Source organism: Mustela putorius, unplaced genomic scaffold (genome assembly GCF_011764305.1).
Source record: "Mustela putorius furo isolate JIRA1106 unplaced genomic scaffold, ASM1176430v1.1 tig00000145_pilon_pilon_pilon, whole genome shotgun sequence".
Classification (NCBI taxonomy): domain Eukaryota; kingdom Metazoa; phylum Chordata; class Mammalia; order Carnivora; family Mustelidae; genus Mustela; species Mustela putorius.
The window spans coordinates 26,520,165-26,536,544 of record NW_025421294.1 but is presented as its reverse complement, the minus strand read 5'-3'; the positions used below and the strand labels follow the sequence as shown (position 1 = coordinate 26,536,544).

The window sequence follows — 16,380 nt, the reverse complement described above, 5'->3', positions numbered from 1 at the left end:
GACCATAGATTTGAGGGTCTATTTCTGGGCTCTCTATTCTGTTCCATTGATCTATGTGTCTGTTTTTGTGCCAGTACCATGTTGTCTTGATGATGACAGCTTTGTAATAGAGCTTGAAGTCTGGAATTGTGATGCCACCAACGTTGGCTTTCTTTTTCAATATCCCTTTGGCTATTCGAGGTCTTTTCTGGTTCCATATAAATTTTAGAATTATTTGTTCCATTTCTTTGAAAAAGATGGATGGTACTTTGATAGGAATTGCATTAAATGTGTAGATTGCTTTAGGTAGCATAGACATTTTCACAATATTTATTCTTCCAATCCAGGAGCATGGAACATTTTTCCATTTCTTTGTGTCTTCCTCAATTTCTTTCATGAGTACTTTATAGTTTTCTGAGTATAGATTCTGTATCTCTTTGGTTAGGTTTATTCCTAGGTATCTTATGGTTTTGGATGCAATTGTAAATGGGATTGACTCCTTAATATCTCTTTCTTCTGTCTTGCTGTTGGTGTAGAGAAATGCAACTGATTTCTGTGCATTGATTTTATATCCTGACACTTTACTGAATTCCTGTATAAGTTCTAGCAGTTTTGGAGTGGAGTCTTTTGGGTTTTCCACATATAGTATCATATCATCTGCGAAGAGTGATAATTTGACTTCTTCTTTGCTGATTTGGATGCCTTTAATTTCCTTTTGTTGTCTGATTGCTGAGGCTAGGACCTCTAGTACAATGTTGAATAGCAGTGGTGATAATGGACATCCCTGCCGTGTTCCTGACCTTAGCGGAAAAGCTTTCAGTTTTTCTCCATTGAGAATGATATTTGCGGTGGGTTTTTCATAGATGGCTTTGATGATATTGAGGTATGTGCCCTCTATCCCTACACTTTGAAGAGTTTTGATCAGGAAGGGATGTTGTACTTTGTCAAATGCTTTTTCAGCATCTATTGAGAGTATCATATGGTTCTTGTTCTTTCTTTTATTGATGTGTTGTATCACATTGACTGATTTGCGGATGTTGAACCAACCTTGCAGCCCTGGAATAAATCCCACTTGGTCGTGGTGAATAATCTTTTTAATGTACTGTTGAATCCTATTGGCTAGTATTTTGTTGAGTATTTTCGCATCTGTGTTCATCAAGGATATCGGTCTATAGCTCTCTTTTTTGGTGGGATCCTTGTCTGGTTTTGGGATCAAGGTGATGCTGGCCTCATAAAATGAGTTTGGAAGTTTTCCTTCCATTTCTATTTTTTGGAACAGTTTCAGGAGAATAGGAATTAGTTCTTCTTTAAATGTTTGGTAGAATTCCCCCGGGAAGCCGTCTGGCCCTGGGCTTTTGTTTGTTTGGAGATTTTTAATGACTGTTTCAATCTCCTTACTGGTTATGGGTCTGTTCAGGCTTTCTATTTCTTCCTGGTTCAGTTGTGGTAGTTTATATGTTTCTAGGAATGCATCCATTTCTTCCAGATTGTCAAATTTATTGCCGTAGAGTTGCTCATAGTATGTTCTTATAATAGTTTGTATTTCTTTGGTGTTAGTTGTGATCTCTCCTCTTTCATTCATGATTTTATTTATTTGGGTCCTTTCTCTTTTCCTTTTTGATAAGTCTGGCCAGGGGTTTATCAATTTTATTAATTCTTTCAAAGAACCAGCTCCTACTTTCGTTGATTTGTTCTATTGTTTTTTTGGTTTCTATTTCATTGATTTCTGCTCTGATCTTTATGATTTCTCTTCTCCTGCTGGGCTTAGGGTTTCTTTCTTGTTCTTTCTCCAGCTCCTTTAGGTGTAGGGTTAGGTTGTGTACCTGAGACCTTTCTTGTTTCTTGAGAAAGGCTTGTACCGCTATATATTTTCCTCTCAGGACTGCCTTTGTTGTGTCCCACAGATTTTGAACCGTTGTATTTTCATTATCATTTGTTTCCATGATTTTTTTCAATTCTTCTTTAATTTCCCGGTTGACCCATTCATTCTTTAGAAGGATACTGTTTAGTCTCCATGTATTTGGGTTCTTTCCAAACTTCCTTTTGTGGTTGAGTTCTAGCTTTAGAGCATTGTGGTCTGAAAATATGCAGGGAATGATCCCAATCTTTTGATACCGGTTGAGTCCTGATTTAGGACCGAGGATGTGATCTATTCTGGAGAATGTTCCATGTGCACTAGAGAAGAATGTGTATTCTGTTGCTTTGGGATGAAATATTCTGAATATATCTGTGATGTCCATCTGGTCCAGTGTGTCATTTAAGGCCTTTATTTCCTTGCTGAGCTTTTGCTTGGATGACCTGTCCATTTCAGTGAGGGGAGTGTTAAAGTCCCCTACTATTATTGTATTATTGTTGATGTGTTTCTTTGATTTTGTTATTAATTGGTTTATATAGTTGGCTGCTCCCACATTGGGGGCATAGATATTTAAAATTGTTAAATCTTCTTGTTGGACAGAGCCTTTGAGTATGATATAGTGTCCTTCCTCATCTCTTATTATAGTCTTTGGCTTAAAATCTAATTGATCTGATATAAGGATTGCCACTCCTGCTTTCTTCTGATGTCCATTAGCATGGTAAATTCTTTTCCACCCCCTCACTTTAAATCTGGAGGTGTCTTCGGGCTTAAAATGTGTTTCTTGGAGGCAACATATAGATGGGTTTTGTTTTTTTATCCATTCTGATACCCTGTGTCTTTTGACAGGGGCATTTAGCCCATTCACATTCAGGGTAACTATTGAGAGATATGAATTTAGTGCCATTGTATTGCCTGTAAGGTGACTGTTACTGTATATGGTCTCTGTTCCTTTCTGATCTACCACTTGTAGGCTCTCTCTTTGCTTAGAGGACCCCTTTCAATATTTCCTGTAGAGCTGGTTTGGTATTTGCAAATTCTTTCAGTTGTTGTTTGTCCTGGAAGCTTTTAATCTCTCCTTCTATTTTCAATGATAGCCTAGCTGGATATAGTATTCTTGGCTGCATGTTTTTCTCGTTTAGTGCTCTGAAAATATCATGCCAGCTCTTTCTGGCCTGCCAGGTCTCTGTGGATAAGTCAGCTGCCAATCTGATATTTTTACCATTGTATGTTACAGACTTCTTTTCCCGGGCTGCTTTCAGGATTTTCTCTTTGTCATTGAGACTTGTAAATTTTACTATTAGGTGACGGGGTGTGGTCCTATTCTTATTGATTTTGAGGGGCATTCTCTGAACCTCCTGAATTTTGATGCTCGTTCCCTTTGCCATATTGGGGAAATTCTCCCCAATAATTCTCTCCAGTATACCTTCTGCTCCCCTCTCACTTTCTTCTTCTTCTGGAATCCCAATTATTCTAATGTTGTTTCGTCTTATGGTGTCACTTAACTCTCGAATTCTCCCCTCGTGGTCCAGTAGCTGTTTGTCCCTCTTTTGCTCAGCTTCTTTATTCTCTGTCATTTGGTCTTCTATATCACTAATTCTTTCTTCTGCCTCATTTATCCTAGCAGTTAGAGCCTCCATTTTTAATTGCACCTCATTAATAGCTTTTTTGATTTCACCTTGGTTAGATTTTAGTTCTTTTATTTCTCCAGAAAGGGCTTTTATATCTCTCGAGAGGGTTTCTCTAATATCTTCCATGCCTTTTTTGAGCCCGGCTAGAACCTTGAGAATTGTCATTCTGAACTCTAGATCTGACATATTACCGATGTCTGTATTGATTAGGTCCCTAGCCTTCGGTACTGCCTCTTGTTCTTTTTTTTGTGTTGAATTTTTCCGTCTTGTCATTTTGTCCTGATAAGAGTAAATGAAGGGGCAAGTAAAATACTAAAAGGGTGGCAACAACCCCAGGAAAATATGCTTTAACCAAATTAGAAGAGATCCAAAATCGTGAGTGGGGAGAAAGGGGATAAAAAGAGGTTCAAAAAGGAAGAAAGAAAAAAAAAAAAAAAAAAAAAAAAAAAAAACAAAAAGAAAAGAAAAAGAAAAAAAAAGAAAAGAAAGGAATTTTTAAAAAAAGAAAACACCTAAGAAAAATGTAAAAAAATATATACATATATTAGATAAACTAGTAAAAAAATCGTTAAAAAAGAAAAAGGTAACAGTTAAAAAAAAAATTTTACCCGAAGGCGAGAAAAAAAAAAATGAAAAAGAAAAAATTAAATTAACTGCAAGACTAAAAAAAATCACAGGAAAAAAGCCATGAGTTCCGTGCTTGGCTTTCTCCTCCTCTGGAATTCTGCTGCTCTCCTTGGTATTGAAACCTCACTCCTTGGTAGGTGAACTTGGTCTCGGCTGGATTTCTTGTTGATCTTCTGGGGGAGGGGCCTTTTGTAGTGATTCTCAAGTGTCTTTGCCCCAGGCGGAATTATACCGCCCTTACCCGGGGCCGGGGTGAGTAATCCGCTCGGGTTTGCTTTCAGGAGCTTTTGTTCCCTGAGCGCTTTCCGTAGAGTTCCAGAGGATGGGAATACAAATGGCGGCCTCCTGGTCTCCGGCCCGGAGGAGCCGAGAGCCCAGGGCCGCACTCCTCAGTGCGCCCTCAGAGAACAGCGCCCAGTTACTCCCGTCTGCCTGACCTCCGGCCGCGCTCCGAGCTCACCGAGCCTGCGACCGGTTCAAGGTAACACGGAGCTGCGAGCTTACTGTCGGCTCTGTCTCTGTAGCCGGCTTTCCCGTTCCAATACCTGCAAGCTCTGCGACACTCAGACACCCCCGATCCTTCTGTGACCCTGCGGGACCTGAGGCCACGCTGACCCCGCGTGGGCTTCGCCCCGGTTTAGCCTCTGGAGCGATGTCCCTCAGCGGAACAGACTTTTAAAAGTCCTGATTTTGTGCGCGGTTGCTCCGCCGCTTGCCGGGAGCCGGCCCCTCCCCCCGGGGTCTATCTTCCCGTCGCTTTGGATTCACTTCTCCGCCGGTCCTACCTTTCAGAAAGTGGTTGTTTTTCTGTTTCCAGAATTGCTGTTCTTCTTCTCTTCGATCTGCCAATGGATTTTCAGGTGTTTGCAATCTTTAGATAAGCTATCTAGCTGATCTCCGGCTAGCTGAAGCAGTCTCAGCTTGCTACTTCTCCGCCATCTTGACTCCTCCCCCCTGACACAATGCTAAACACTTTATACCTACTATCTTATTTGACTGTTATAAAAAAAAAATGTGAGGTACTACATCATTTTACCCATGAGGACAGTGAGGATCAGGGAGGTTAGGTAACTTTCCTGGGACCAGAGCATAATGGGGCTACCACCTGTCACTCCACTCTACTGCAGTGAGCTGTGAACTGCATAGGTAACCACATGGTTACCCAGAGAAAAGATGGTGGGTGAAAATCTAGGATAGTCTGATTCCACAGACTGTGCTCTTACTATTACATTTTTTTTTTTTAGATTTTATTTATTTATTTGACAGAGAGAAATCACAAGTAGGCAGAGAGGCAGGCAGAGAGAGAGAGGAGGAAGCAGGCTCTCCGCTGAGCAGAGAGCCCGATGCGGGACTCGATCCAGGGACCCTGAGATCATGACCTGAGCCGAAGGCAGCGGCTTAACCCACTGAGCCACCCAGGTGCCCCTTACTATTACATTTTAATGCCTCCCTATGGATCCAGCTGGCAAGGAAATGACAATATCAATTCCAATTGTGATTATAACCACATTTCAAAACTACAAAATGAGGAGTGCCTGGGTGACTTAGTCGAGCTCCCACAGGGCTCCCTGCTCGTTGGAAAGCCTGGTTCTCCCTCTCCCACTCCCCCTGCTTGTGTTCCCTCTCTTGCTGTCTCTCTCTCTCTCTGTAAAAAATAAATAAAATAAAATTAAAAAAAGCTACAAAATGAGACGCACTATTAGCAAGACAGAAAATTAGAAATTAAGATAGCGAGGGGTGCCTGGGCGGCTCAGTGGGTTAAGGCCTCTGGTCATGATTTCAGGGTCCTGGGATAGAGCACATGCATTGGGCTCTCTGCTCAGCAGGGAGCCTGCTTCTCTTCCTCTCTCTCTGCCTGCCTCTCTGCCTTCTTGTGATCTCTGTTTGTCAAATAAATAAATAAAATCTTAAAAAAAAAAAAAAGAAAGAAAGAAAGAAAGAAAAGAAACTAAGATAGCCAAAAAAGCTTAGGATATAAGATGTTTTGTCTATATCATTTACTAATAAATTTTTTGAGGTTCTTCCTGTTATTTCCTGAATATATATCTAAATTTCCAGAGAGTAGAGCTGAAGTTGGGAACGAAATACCTCCATAAAAACCTGCTGAACTAAACACTTACTAGGCAGCTGACTAAAATTCAGAACAGTTGATCTTTGTGGTCTTGATTTTTTTCATGTTAAGCAAGACTATGGGGGCGCCTGGGTGGCTCAGTGGGTTAAGCCGCTGCCTTCGGCTCAGGTCATGATCTCAAGGTCCTGGGATAGAGTCCCACATCAGGCTCTCTGCTCAGCAGGGGGCCTGCTTCGCTTCCTCTCTCTCTGCCTGCTTCTCTGTCTACTTGTAATCTCTGTCTGTCAAATAAATAAATAAAATCTTTAAAAAAAAAAAAAGCAAGACTATGTACCTCTTAGCAACTTTATTTCTGCTTTCTTTCCTTAAAGGCATCTCCATTTACTTGCCATTCCCCATCCTAGTCTCTAGTTCCTACCTCTAAACCTTCCTTCATTTGAGCCTGCCTGGCAACATTTTGATGTACTTTCCCCAATAAAAGGTCCCACCTGATGGCTGGTTCCTCCTTACCAAATTACTGATACTTCCTTTAGCACCCCATCCTTGGTCTGTCCTATTGTTAGAGTTACAACTCTATTACTGTGTACTTAACACATTTTGCAATTCTGCAACTAAAGTATAGGTAATGGCCCCAGTTTCAGGATAACAATTACTATTGTACAGAAAAATACTTTTAAAACCTTCATTAAAGAGCATTTACGATTCATATACATCCTATAGTTTGGCTTACTCTGAAGCACTTACGTTATTATTGTGAAGATATTCAATTGCTCGAAGGATCTGGAAGAGGTATTTTCTAAGTCGTTTACTCTCTAGTCCGTGACAATAATGTTGCAGCTCATCTAATACCGTGTGGTCAATAAATTCAAACACCAAATGAATTTTCTTTTTCTGCCTAAAAACTTCAATCAGATTGACCAGGTTTTCATGACGAAATTGCTATTGACAGAAGAAACAGATTTATAATACATTATTTCATGTGTAATAATTTATACATATATATAAAATACTTACATAATTTTTATTTTTTTTAAGATTTTTATTTATTTATTTGGTAGACAGAGATCACAAGTAAGCAGAGAGGCAGGCAGAGAGAGAGGAAGGGAAGCAGTCTCCCTGCTAAGCGGAGAGCCCGGTGCGGGACTGGATCCCAGGACCCTGGGATCATGACCTGAGCTGAAGGCAGAGGCTTTAACCTACTGAGCCACCCAGGCCGCCCCGCCTACATAATTTTTAAAAGCATAAATATTCTCAGTCTATTTTTTTAAAAGACTTTATTTATTTATTTATTTGAGAGAGAGATCAAGAGCAAGCATGAACAGGGAGAAGAAGTCTCCCTGATGAGCAGGGGGCCCAACTTGGGGCTCCATCCCAGTACTGTGGGATCATGACCTGAGTCAAAGACACACACTTAACTGAATGAGCCACCTAGGTGCCCTTATTCTCAGCCTATTTTACTCCATGAATTTCAATAGGAAACTTTCAACTTATTTGTTTACATTCCTATTTTTTAAAAATGCTAATTTAGGGGCTCCTAGTTTAGAGAGGCTCAGAACAGCATGCAACTCTTGATCTTGCAGTGGTGAGTTTGAGCCCCATGTTGGGTATAGAGATTACTAAAAAAAATAAACCTAAGAAAATGCTAAACTATTTCATAATTAATACATACAGAACATGGGGAGATGTACTGTCTTACTTCAAGCTGGCATTTGATTATTTATTAAATTAATTTAGAGTTAATGTAGTATAATGCAAGTTGGTATGCTGCTAAGATATACCTTTTTTTTTTTCTTAAGTTTTATTTCTTTACTGGGGAGAGTGAGAGTGTGTACAGATGAGTCGGGGAGAAGGACCCAGAGAGAGAGAATCCCAAACAGGCTCTGCACTCAGTGGATGTGGAGCTCCATTTCACAAGACTGAGATCATAACCTGAGCTGAAATCAAGAGTCAGACACTCAACCTACCGCATCATCCAGGTGCCCCTAAAACAGATCTTTCCTTTTTTTTTTTTTTTAAGATTTTATTTATTTATTTGACAGAGAGATAGATACCACAAGTAGGCAGAGAGGCAGGCAGGGGAGAGGCAGGGAAGCAGGCTCCCCACTGAGCAGAGAGCCCTATGCGGGGCTCAATTCCAGGACCCTTAGATCATGACCCAAGCTGAAGCAAAGGCTTAACCCACTGAGCCACCCAGGTGCCCCAAGACATATCTTTCTATCCTTCAACTTGGTTTATAATTAAGTCTAACATCTGGAATTTAAAATGTTAGTTTTCAAATGAGTATGGATTTTTTTTTTAATTTTTAATTTTTTATAAACATATATTTTTATCCCCAGGGGTACAGGTCTGTGAATCGCCAGGTTTACACACTTCACAGCACTCACCAAAACACATACCCTCCCCAATGTCCATAACCCCACCCCCCTTCTACCAACCTCCCCTCCCCCCAGCAAACCTCAGTATACACAATGGAATACTATGCAGCCATCAAAAGAAATGAAATCTTGCCATTTGCGACAACGTGGATGGAACTAGAGGGTATCATGCTTAGCGAAATAAGTCAAGCAGAGAAAGACAACTATCATATGATCTCCCTGTGTGAGTAAGTGGTGATGCAACATGGGGGCTTAAGTGGGTAGGAGAAGAATAAATGAAACAAGATGGGATTGGGAGGGAGACAAACCATAAGTGACTCTTAATCTCATGAGCATGGATTTTAATGCCACTCAGTACGTGATGATTTCAAAGAAATGATTTTCTTAGTTTGATCCTCAACTCTCGAAAGTGAAACATAAGTTCCAGGTGGACAGTATAAATTAATTAATTACACTGGAACAAATAGAATCAAAATACATAGAAACTTGACAGATACACAAAATAATAATTTACAGTCATAGGAACTTCACAAAAATATACAATTATTTGTGGATACCTTTTTGTTCACTGTTTGTAACATTCTATTAAATAAACACCTTAAACTAGTAACAATCTTAACTTCAGAAGGTAAAAAATGGCATTTATCAGCTTAGAAAACAAATGAGGTTCAGTATTTTATCCTGTTTATTTTTTAACATGCTAACTTAATTATTACCAGTTCTCAAATACTTAACATTTTCAAATTACTAAAAGCATTTATTCATTTGGCTAAAAATCGAGAGGTATATTTTCAATGTTAGATTCATTAGAAAATTAAATGTTATGAAAAATATTTGTCTTTATTCTAACAGCACAATAATAAATTTTTCTACTTATCTGTACTTACACATAGTCCAAAGTCCTTAAAATATGACTAAAAGAAAAACATGCCAGAATATAATGCCAGATTCCTTTCCTATTTTATTCCCAATTTCCCTGGTTGGCAAGATGCCAGAGTGCTGCAGTGACACCATGCTAGTAGCACCAAAGACAACTGACTGCTTTTGGACACTACACTACTAATCCTTCAGCTAAGGAAAATTACTGGTTCCTTCTCTAGTCTTTATTTTAAAGGCTAAAGCAACGAAGAGTTAATGTAAGTCAATAAGCATTATGGAAGATCCACCAGGGGAAAGAATTCTTTCTCAGATTAACCGTGAAACTCCTAGAAATTCTTCTTTGCTACTCCTCAAGTTGTTTACTTTTGTTTTCCTTCATTACCAGATAACTTTCCTATAGCTATTGTCACTAATTACTCTTAACTGCATTTAATAAAATTCTAGCAGATAAAAATTTAATTCAAATGAAGTCATAATGGCAATCTTTTTAGACTAAAAATGTGAATTAATCCAAGAACTCTCTCTTGTTGAATTAGATAAAATCAATTTTAAAATCCTATAAGAAATGAACCAATAAGGGGCAACTGGGTGGCTTGGTTGGTTAAGCCTCTAACTCTTGATTTCATCTCTCGTCTTGATCTCAGGCCCAGTGTGGAGCCAACTTAAAAATAAAACAAACAAACAAAACACCAAACAAACAAGCCAATGAGAATAAATAGTTAAGGTGTTTCCAAACAGTTTGTATAATAGTTGTAATAGTTAACTACATCTTCTTCTTCTTTTTTTTTTTAAAGATTTTATTTTTATTTATTTGACAGACAGAAATCACAAGTAGGCAGAGAGGCAAGCAGAGAGAGAGGAGGAAGCAGGCTCCCTGCTGAGAAGAGAAGGACCCTGGGATCATGACCTGAGCAGAAGGCAGAGGCTTTAACCACTGAGCCACCCAGGTGCCCCGTTAACTACATCTTCTATTTACTTTCTGTGTTCTTGCAACATATTGGTAGTTTTTACAAAATGATAAACTAGAAAAAAAATAATCAGCTTAAATGTAACAGAGCTGAAGAAAGAGCAAAAGATATTGCTTGGGAAAAGATCTCCATCTAAGCAAATTTTCACTTATGGTGTACAACAGTTGCCTTATGGTATTACAATGTTTTAGGTCATCAGGAAAAGCAGTGGCATCTCACAAAATCATAACATCTTCACTGATTCTACCTTTTCTTTACACTGTCTAGAAATAGAATAACTCAACAATACACAAATAGAAATACCTAATATATTTATTTTATTTAAACAAATTGAGGGACCCCTGGGTGGCTCAGTTGGTTAAGGGTCTGCCTTTGGCTCAGGTCATGATCCCAGGGTCCTGGGATTGAGTCCTGCATTAGGCTCCTTTCTTAGTGGGGAGCCTGCTTCTCCCTCTGCCTGCTGCTCACTCTGCTTGTGTGCCCCCCTGCTTGTGCGTGTGCACTCTCTCTCTCTCTGACAAATAAATAAAATCTTTAAAAAACAAAAATACAAGCAAAAACCCAAATTGATCCGTCATATCTAATATAGACTTACAAAGAAAGAGGAGAATTTCATAGAACTAGAACAATTAATCCTAAAATTTAGACCTCAAATAGTTAAAGCAATCTGGAGAAAGTAGAACAAAGCTGCAAGTATCACAAGCCCAGATTTCAAGATATACTACAAAGCTACAGTATCAAAAAAGTATGATAGTGACACAAAAATAGACACAGAGATCAACAGAACAGGACACAGAGTCCAAAGGAACATACACATAAACAGAAGAGGCATAATGAAAAGAACAGAAGAACACACCTACATGGTCAATTAATTGACAGCAGAGGCAAGACAATCACAAAAAGACAGTCTTTTCAACAAATAGTACTGGGGGAACAGGACAGCTACATGCAAAAATATGAAACTGTAGAGGCACCTGGGTGGCTTAGTGGGTTAAGCTGCTGCCTTCGGCTCAGGTCATGATCTCAGGGTCCTGGGATCCAGTCCCGCATTGGGCTCTCTGCTCAGCGGGGAGACTGTTTCCCTCTCTCTCTCTTTGCCTGCCTCTCTGCCTACTTGTGATCTTTCTCTGTCAAATAAATAAATAAAATCTTAAAAAAAAAAAAAAAAGAAACTGCACCACTTTATAACACCATACACAAAAATAAACTCAAAATGGGTTAAAGACCTAAATGTGAGACCTGAAGCTGTAAAACTCCTAAAACATTAGGCAGTACTCCCTTAGAGATCACCCTTAGCAACATGTTTATGGATCTGTGTCCTCAGGCAAGGGAAACAAAAGCAAAAATAAACTATTGGGACTATACCAAAATAAAAAGCCTTTGCAGAGCAAAGGAAACCATTAACAAAATAAAAAGGCAACCTACTGAATGGGAGAAGACACTTAAAAATGATGTCTAGGATAAGGGTTTAATATCCAACATATATAAAGAATTTATACAACTCGACACTAAAAAAGACAAACAATACTATTTAAAAATGAGCAAAGGACCTGGATAGACATTTTTCCAAAGGAGATATACAGGTAGCAAACAGACTCATAAGAGATGCTCAACAACACTCCTCATGAGGGAAATGCAAATCAAACCACAATGAGAAATCACCTCACACCAATCAGAATGGTTAGCATTAAAAAGACAAGAAAATAACAAGTATTGGCAAGGATGTGGAGGAAAAGCACTGTTGCGGGGGCTGACTATAAATTGAAGAAGGTGCTATAAAAAATAGTATGGAGGTTGCTCAAAAAATTAGAAGTTGAAATACCACATGATCCAGTAATTCCATTAATGGGTATTTGCCCAAAGTGAAAACACTAATTCAAAAAGACATACGTGGGGTACCTGGGTGGCTCAGTGGGTTAAAGCCTCTGCCTTGGGCTCAGGTCATGATATCAGGGTCCTGGGATTGAGCCAGGCATCGGGCTCTCTGCTCAGAAGGGAGCCTGCTTCCCTCTCTCTCTCTGCCTGCTTCTCTGCCTACTTGTGATCTCTGTCTGTCAAATAAATAAATAAATCTTAAAAAAATATATATATATATGCACCCCTATGTTTACTGCAGTGTTATTTACAATGCCAAGATATAGAAGCAACCAAAGCATCCATCATTACATGAATGGATAAAAAAGATATGGTGTGCATATACAATGGAATATTACCCAATCATAAAAAAAAGGTTTGTTTGGTTTTTTTAGATTTTTAAAAAAGTTATTTCTACACCCAATGTGGGACTCAAACTCAACAACCTGGTATCAAGAGTCACATGCTCTACTGACTAAGCCAGTCAGGCGCCTCCCCCCAATATGAGATCTTAACATTTGAAACAACATGGATGGACCTAGAAAGTATTACACTAAGTGAAATAAGTCAGACAAAGAAAGGCAAATACCATATGACTTCACTTATTTGTGGAATCCAAAAAAACACAAAACAAATGAACAAACAAAAAAAATCAGGGGCACCTGGGTGGCTCAGTGGGTTAAAGCCTCTGCCTTCAGCTCAGGTCATGATCCCAGGGTCCTGGGATCCAGCCTCATATCAGGCTCTCTGCTCAGCAGGGAGCCTGCTTCCCTTCCTCTCTCTCTGCCTGCCTCTCTGCCTACTTGTGATCTCTTGTCTGTCAAATAAATGGATAAAAATCTTAAAAAAAAAAAAATCAAGCAGGCTCTTAAATACAGAAAACAAACTGGTGGTTGCCAGAGAGGACAGAGGGAAGTGAGCGGGTGAGATAGATAAAAGGGGATTAAGAGGTACAAACTTCCAGGGATAAAACTTAAAAAAAAATTACAGAAATGAAAAGTATAGCACAGGGAATATGGTCAATAACATTGTATGTGACAGATGATGACTACACTTGATGGTGAACACTCAATAATGTATAGAAATGTCAAATCACTACACTGTACACTTGAAATTAATATAACATCGTATGTTAATTATACTTCAATTATAAAATAGAGGTGAATATTACTTTTGTATCAGATAAAAATGAAAGACTTTTCTTCATCACATAAAACATCTAGACTATATTGTCAAAGTCATAAACCTTAAAGCATCTAGATAAATTCTAATAAATAAAATATGTAGACTTAAATATTTTTTTAATCACTAGTTTTGTACCCAATCCCTAAGGAATGTTAATGCTCCTTTCTTCACAGTCCTAAGTTCTTTCCCTTGGGTTGACCTGTTATACCTACATAAAATTCTGTTTTCCATCCCATTTCTAAAACCATACTAGTGAGCTTTATTTAAATGTATTCTTGTCACATCAAATTCAACATTTCTAAAACTGAACTAGTTTCCAGTCCATTTCTCATTTGGGTCTTTCATATTTCCATCAGTGAGAACAGTCACTGAACTTCATTAATTCTTCTGCCTCCCTCTGTTTCCTTCTACATTCTTTCATGTCTTCTTTTGCAATATAGTCTATTTTAACTTTGCTTTTCTAACTTTAAACTCAAGTTGCTGCAACCCAGCAAGGATTCTCATGGTATTTACCAAGATTCTTGAATTAAATTTATAACAGACCTCCCTATTTTTACTGTCTTCCAGCCTATTCTAAAAAATGGTACTAAATTATTATATATAGTTGCTTTATTTTGAATTCAAAACCTTCCACCTCTTACAAAATCAAAGTTTGTCCTTTTAAGCCAAGACTTTAGAACCTAACTCCAGTTTACTTCTCTAATCTCACCTCTTTCTACTCTGTCCAAAAAACTCCACAGACCAACCAATGTCTCTGCTCTCTGTTCTTTTTCATGCTTGGATATCTGAGTTTATGTTGTTCTCCTAACCTAGAATACAATAGATTCTCCCTCTTACCTAAATTTTTCACATCCTTTAAGACCAAATACATGTCCCATTTCCTCCAAAAAAAATTTCTCTACTTAACTGGACTTTGTGTTACTCACTTGTCATTTATTATGAGTCACTTTATATTCAGTATTGTTTTCAAGAGACTTTCCATCTTTCTGATTAAACAATAAAAGTACTTTAGAGCAGATACTGTCTTTTACTATTTCTGAAAAATAATAATATTTGGCATAATTTTTGTTACATTATATATAAGCATATATATCTTGTATCACTATAAAATTTCAAAATGTAGACAATAAGGTATCACACTTTTTTAAGTCTACTCTATGTCTTCATACATGTGTTAAATAAAAGATTCCTTTATATAATTTTTTATTCCATAACAATTTGATTTATAGCAATTAAGGTAAAAGAAGCAAACCTTTAAAAACTTTATTTCTCTCGTTGCAATTTTGTTGACAGATTTTTCCGGTTTTTCATAAAATATCTTAATGGCCACTATCTGCCCAGTATCCTTATGTTTACACTTCATGACTGTTCCATAACTTCCCTCTCCCACTTTTCCGAGGGTTTCATACATCTCCATTTTCAAGTCCGGATTCTTCTTCATAAAAATAAAGGAAAAAAAAAGTTAAACATTTGTACTTTTATTTATTCAAGCTGGACACTGCATTTCCACAATACACCCGTATTTTAAAAGACATAAAACATGGAAAATATTAATCTTTCCCACAGATACTTGTTTGTCCTCGGTAACTCTGCCAACTAGACAGTAAGGTGTCCCTGTGGGGCTCCAGCGCTCACCAGAAATTAGGGAGCTTCCTGCTGTCTCGGTCATTCCCGTGAACACGCAGATTTCAGATTCCCTCACTACCTGTCACCAATTCATCAAGAATGGAGTCCGCACACTTCCTGTCATGTGGCCCTCAACTATGGGGTTCCCGAAATACTGCCGTGGCGCACAGATTAGGCCCCCGGACCGAAGAAAACCTCAGCCCCACCGGTTCCTCAAACCAGACCTCTTAGGGTCCCGGACCAGTGTTGCGCCACTTGCCCTACAGTAGACCTCGTCCGGTCAACCGCCGAGGTCTCAGCCCATTTTGCAGTCCCGCCGGCCTGGCTCCGCCGCAAACCCGGCGGAACAAATGGACCCCGACCCTATTTAGCTTGCCAGCCCCCTAGCTCCAGGGAGCCCGCTACCATGGCAACACTGCCGCTGACCTCGTGCTTAGGGCCTACTGCGCAAGACCGGAACATCAGCCGCATCCGGCACGACCCGGAAGAGAAAATGAGACACGGTGAAAATGAGTTCTCGGTGCGTGCCAAGTGAAAGCTTTCTTGGGCTTGCGGTGGGAAGTATATGGGTTGAGACCAACTCACAAGGCTGGTTTTGAGCAGAGATGGAGGAGAAGCCACATTTTACTGCACCGAGAGTCTGCGTGTCTTTTAGGGAGGGGCAAGAGGGGCGGAGGCTTGCCCAACCTGCGTCTTAGATGCCCCAGGACAAAGAACTTCTGCCGCTGGCTCAGCGTCCTAAAAGGATGGCTGGAGTTTTTAAGTAGAAACATGTTGTAAAACTAGTCTTCCAAGGAAGTCTTGTGTAATTATAGTCGTCTAAGTTACCTAGTGACATTAATATTTCATAGACCTGAGTTCGATCTCAGCTGTCGAAATTCATTTTTAAAACGAGGTTAAGACATTTGTCAAATCAAGAATGTTTCTTGAAATCCTTTTACTGCTACAAACTTAAAAAAAAAATTTTTTTTCGACTCGTAGAACACCTTTTAAAAAACACCCTCTTAGGGAAAACAAGTAAAAGGGTTCGGTAGATAGACCGACGTGGCCCAACATAAAAGGGCGCAGCAGAGCAGGGGGAGGGAGGACCATTAACTATTGCTTAAGAACTGGACATGGGGTTTTGCTGACCTGACAGCCTCCATAAACTGAGTTTCCATAACAAATATACATTGCTAGGTAAGTGACATAATACGGTATTTTTTGGAGATTGTCTTTACCATTTCACTGCGTGTGACCCTACATGTATGTCTTCATCTTTAGCTATATCCTGGGGAGAGTTAGGATCACTATGGCAGGAAGGCAAAAGAGAATATTCAGCTTTTAATTTAGA

At 39.1% G+C, this 16,380-nt stretch overlaps 1 protein-coding gene across 2 annotated transcripts in view; it reads right to left on the bottom strand.

Moving 5' to 3' along the window:
- Positions 1-15,491, bottom strand: part of LOC101676954 (serine/threonine-protein phosphatase 2A catalytic subunit alpha isoform) — a 141,165-nt gene extending 125,674 nt beyond the window's left edge. The window contains exons 1-3 of one of the 2 annotated variants that reach the window (XM_045075502.1): positions 15,057-15,491; positions 14,674-14,856; positions 6,905-7,099 (exon numbers count right to left, since the gene is read on the bottom strand). In XM_045075502.1, coding sequence (XP_044931437.1) covers positions 6,905-7,099; positions 14,674-14,838 — 360 coding nt within the window. In that variant the 5' untranslated portion in view covers positions 14,839-14,856; positions 15,057-15,491. The remainder of the gene's footprint in view (positions 1-6,904; positions 7,100-14,673; positions 14,857-15,056) is intronic. The other variant, XM_013052501.2, reaches the window with a different exon arrangement.
- Positions 15,492-16,380: the final 889 nt, after the last annotated feature.